This window comes from Pseudochaenichthys georgianus, chromosome 4 (assembly GCF_902827115.2).
Source record: "Pseudochaenichthys georgianus chromosome 4, fPseGeo1.2, whole genome shotgun sequence".
Taxonomy (NCBI): Eukaryota; Metazoa; Chordata; class Actinopteri; order Perciformes; family Channichthyidae; genus Pseudochaenichthys; species Pseudochaenichthys georgianus.
The window spans coordinates 18,323,595-18,328,204 of record NC_047506.1 but is presented as its reverse complement, the minus strand read 5'-3'; the positions used below and the strand labels follow the sequence as shown (position 1 = coordinate 18,328,204).

Genomic DNA, 4,610 nt, shown 5'->3' with positions numbered 1-4,610 from the left:
ACTATTAGGTCTAAGATTCCCGTACGTACTAATAACGCCTTCCGGGTAGATCTAAATAATACTATTAGGTCTAAGATTCCCGTACGTACTAATAAGGTATTCCGGGTAGATCTAAATAATACTATTAGGTCTAAGATTCCCGTACGTACTAATAACGCCTTCCGGTTAGATCTAAATAGTACTATTAGGTATAAGATTCCCGCACGTACTAATAACGCCTTCTGGGTAGATCTAAATAATACTATTAGGTCTAAGATTCCCGTACGTACTAATAACGTATTCCGGGTAGATCTAAATAATACTATTAGGTCTAAGATTCCCGTACGTACTTATAACGCCTTCCGGGTATACCTTACCGAGAGCCATCTTACCCAGCTCTGAGGGCCAGAGCTTACCGGGAGAGAGTATACTAGGGGTTTCCCCCTCTCTCCCCCCGAAATCCAAAAAAGCCAGTCTTTTTATGCTCAAAAAACGGGATAGAAAACCCCAAAAACACCTCCTCTATACCCAACCAACATATTCTATTGGCTCTGGCATAAGACACACCTTCCCAAGTTTGTGTAAAAAAAAAAAAAAACATGACTAGACATATTCTATAGCTATGACATAACCACCCTTTTGAGGCCTCAATGTGTTTCTCCTTAAGTCCGGAGCCCCCCTCCCTGCTGTGAGAGGAGAGGAAAGAACCTGCCTACTCTCTTATCAGAGAGTAAGGCATAAATCATTATAGGTCTTACACTCAACTTAACAAACCACTTTGTTTTGTTTATGCTGTAAATATAGAAAAACCTAAAATATGAATCATTTTCATTTTGGGTTATACAAGAATATAATTGATTATAACTAACTTTCGTTTTAAGTATTCACTTCATACTATGAAGATCTCAACACTAGGGTTGGGTATCGTTTGAATTTCCACGATTCCGATTCCGATTCTACTTTTCGATTCCGGTTCTTAACGGTTCTCGATTCCGATTCTTTGAGGGGCATGGTAAAAAAATGATACATGCTTCTTCCACCAAAAAAATTACATTTATTCGAGAAACTTTTACACAGGTAAGGCAAATGTCAGCCTTATGAACGGAGGTACCGTGGGACTTGCCCTTCCCATGTACGGGAGTCCGCTCAATGGAAATGCGATGTCAAGTTCCGATGTCAAGTTCCTGTCAGCGGCTAGACATATGTTACCAGTGTTTACCAGTGTTGCCAGGGGCATGATAACATCCTCCACTGGAGGTTGGGTGTTGCTGCTGTGAATAAGGCCGACTATGGGTGCCGATGGGCGGACGGTAAAGCACCGCAAAGTAGACCCCCTTTAAGTGTAGCCAGGGGCACGAGCAAAATCCTCCATGGAGGTTGGGTGTTGCTGCTGTGAATAAGGCCGACTATGGGTGCCGATGGGCGGACGGTAAAGCACCGCAAAGTAGACCCCCTTTAAGTGTAGCCAGGGGCACGAGCAAAATCCTCCATGGAGGTTGGGTGTTGCTGCTGTGAATAAGGCCGACTATGGGTGCCGATGGGCGGACGGTAAAGCACCGCAAAGTAGACCCCCCTTTAAGTGTAGCCAGGGGCACGAGCAAAATCCTCCATGGAGGTTGGGTGTTGCTGCTGTGAATAAGGCCGACTATGGGTGCCGATGGGCGGACGGTAAAGCACCGCAAAGTAGACCCCCTTTAAGTGTAGCCAGGGGCACGAGCAAAATCCTCCATGGAGGTTGGGTGTTGCTGCTGTGAATAAGGCCGACTATGGGTGCCGATGGGCGGACGGTAAAGCACCGCAAAGTAGACCCCCTTTAAGTGTAGCCAGGGGCACGAGCAAAATCCTCCATGGAGGTTGGGTGTTGCTGCTGTGAATAAGGCCGACTATGAGTGCCGATGGGCGGACGGTAAAGCACCGCAAAGTAGACCCCCTTTACAACAACTTTACCGTGCCCTGAGCAAGCACCTACAGAGGAACCATGGTGTGCGTAACTTGGATGAAAGAAAAATTCTGCTGTTGTTGGCCAACGGACGGACCAACATTAGGCTCCATCCCTGTACCATTCTGGGATGCGAGTACCACGGCACAAGGCTGGATCGCCACTTGGCCAGAGACCATGTTGAGCTGGCCCGGGAGGAACTACATGTGGTTCAAAATCAAATGAAAATGACAGTGGCCAAGAAGGAGCTTTATGAACTCCGAATGACAAACCCCACCATAGAAATGATTACCGCTTGGGCTGTTGACACGGTGGCAGACGACGATATACTGTCACAACCTCCACCCTTGTCCCCGGTGAATGAATGTGACAACCCGGACTGCAAAGAATGGAGGCTGGAGGCTAACGCAGTGAGGGCTCAGCGGGACATATATGCTGCTGAGGTGAAATCCCTGCGCTGCAAGTTGCAGCAGAGGATAAAGGACAAGCGACAGAGGATGGATCAGCGGGCCGGGGACATGCCCGCGTTCGATGGGGAGGAACGAGAGCGGGTCATTCTGAAGAAACGACCCCGACCAGAGTCGACACCAACGAGGCTGTCCAAGTCGAAAGGTCCCTCCTGCAGCAAGTCTCCCATTCCTGCCTGCAGCACGTCTCCCATTCCCGCCTGCAGCACGTCTCCCATTCCCGCCTGCAGCAAGTCCCCCACTGGCTCTCACACCCATTCATCCAGCTCCTCAGAGCCTGCATCCATCCATACCGAGGCCTCGTCAACCTCCCCTCCCATAAATTCCCCCTGGTTCCGGGGCAGGGGCCGGGGAAATATAATGCGGGACATAACATTCCCACGGATCATGGGTAAGTGTTTTGGCTATGTGACACATGCAGTTTCTGTAACACATCATGTGTTGTCATTAAAGTACTGTTTATATTTCACAGAGGAGTATCTGCAAGGATACCGGGAGCATTATGCAGGTATCGACCCACCAGTGAGGCTCCAGGAAAACACAGTCTCCAAACTAAGCAGAGTGAAGTCGTTCCTCAGTTTCATGGCACACGGTTTCAATCGCCTGTCTGACTGGCTCTTTTTGAGGGATCTCAAGAGGATACGCGGGTGGTCCCGGAGCCTGATGAAGTCAAGCCTTCAGGTCACGACCTCCGACTTCTACATCAAGAATATATCACACTTTCTCAAGTACATGGCCGACACACCGTGCAAGGGGAGCAGGCTCAGCCAAACCGACATGATTTTAATCAAACGGGAAGTAGTTGCCATCCTGAAGTCCCTGAAGAGAAAAGTACTTATCCACCAGATGCAAGTGAAGCGTGACAAGATGGAAGGTCTGCCGAGCCACAACGACCTAATGACATGCTTGACTTCGACCACCACTCGCATCCCTCAGCTCCTGGATGTGATGGCCAGCAATCCGACTACCGCGACCCGGACACTGCTCTATGGGTATATGACTCTTCATTGGAGCTGCATTTATGGCCACCGTCCGGGGGTCTACTCCAACATGACCAACGCCGAGGTCCGAAAGGCGGATACAACTGGCACTGCCTTCGGCTACCTGGTTCATGTGAGTGCTATTAATCAATGTATTTATTCTGGCAGTTATATGCATGATTGACATTGTATTGACACTCTCTATCTCTGTCATAACAGGTAAGTAACCACAAGACGGCCAACGCGTTCGGGGAGGCGCAGCTGTACCTCACCGCAGAAGAATTTGGATGGATGAAGAGGTGGCTGGAAATTAAGGGTACGCTGACCTGCACCCAGAGCCGTTACTTTCTGTACACAGAGGGGAAGAACCCGTTCAGGAAGCTTGCCTACTCCCTGAGGTTGGCATGGGCTGATGTGGGGCTCCGCAGTCCCATTAACATTCACCGACCTCCGCACAGTCCACGCCGATAATGCGAAGAGGTTTCAAGACAAAGGCAACCGCCAAAGAGTGAGTGATTTCATGTGTCACAACACTGCAACTGCGGACAAATTTTACGCGAATAATCCTTCTTTGAAGGAGGCTGCGGACATTCGGTTGCTCTTCACAGAGTCACTGCAAGCAGCGGCGGCGGCATCGACAGCAGCAGCAGCGGGAAATGAAGACACTTTTGCGGGTATTGACATCGACAGTGACAACTCTGGAGAGGAGCACAGCCCGGCTCCCTACCAAGACTCCCTACCAAGACATGTCCCGAAGAGGGACCAGTCACTGGCCGAACACAACCCCTCAGACATGGGTGAAGAGAGGGTGCCATACTCTGCCCCAACTTCACCCACTGTTGCCAGTGATCAACTTGTAAATATGCAGTGTGTTGTTGTAATCAGTCCCCTTGTAAATACGTTATATCCTGTTTGAATGTATTTATTACTGTCAATATTACTGTAAATAAAGTTTGTTAAAATTACTAAGTCTTCTGTTTTTAAATCCCACTATGGGTTTTCTTCCTTTAAGATCCCCAGGGGCACGATATTCTGGTTCTGGTGGTAGCATGTAGGTGTTTAGTCCGAGTGAGGAGTGCTCAAGTGTGGGATGATTTGTAAGGTAGAAGAGGGTAAAAAAAGTTAAAGTGTGAACCTCCAGCAGGGCAGGTGGTGCTGTGAAGAAGGCCGACTATGGGTGCCGATGGGCGGACGGCAAAGCACCGCAAAGTAGACCCCCTTTAAGTGTAGCCAGGGGCACGAGCA

At 49.2% G+C, this 4,610-nt stretch overlaps 1 protein-coding gene across 1 annotated transcript; it reads left to right on the top strand.

The window, feature by feature from the left end:
* Positions 1-1,976: 1,976 nt before the first annotated feature.
* LOC139433756 (uncharacterized) lies at positions 1,977-4,277 on the top strand. Its single transcript, XM_071202990.1, has 3 exons — positions 1,977-2,776; positions 2,858-3,498; positions 3,585-4,277. The coding sequence occupies exons 1-3, from the start codon at positions 2,140-2,142 to the stop codon at positions 3,834-3,836; spliced, it is 1,530 nt and encodes a 509-aa protein (XP_071059091.1). The 5' UTR covers positions 1,977-2,139; the 3' UTR covers positions 3,837-4,277.
* The last annotated feature ends 333 nt before the right edge of the window (positions 4,278-4,610 follow it).

Bases quoted from the DNA above. Each gene is read 5' to 3' on its own strand.
- LOC139433756 (XM_071202990.1), top strand. From the start codon at position 2,140: ATGAAAATGACAGTGGCCAAGAAGGAGCTTTATGAACTCCGAATGACA. The intron at 2,777-2,857 runs GTAAGTGTTTTG...TATATTTCACAG, and splicing joins AACATTCCCACGGATCATGG to AGGAGTATCTGCAAGGATAC. The intron at 3,499-3,584 runs GTGAGTGCTATT...CTGTCATAACAG, and splicing joins CCTTCGGCTACCTGGTTCAT to GTAAGTAACCACAAGACGGC.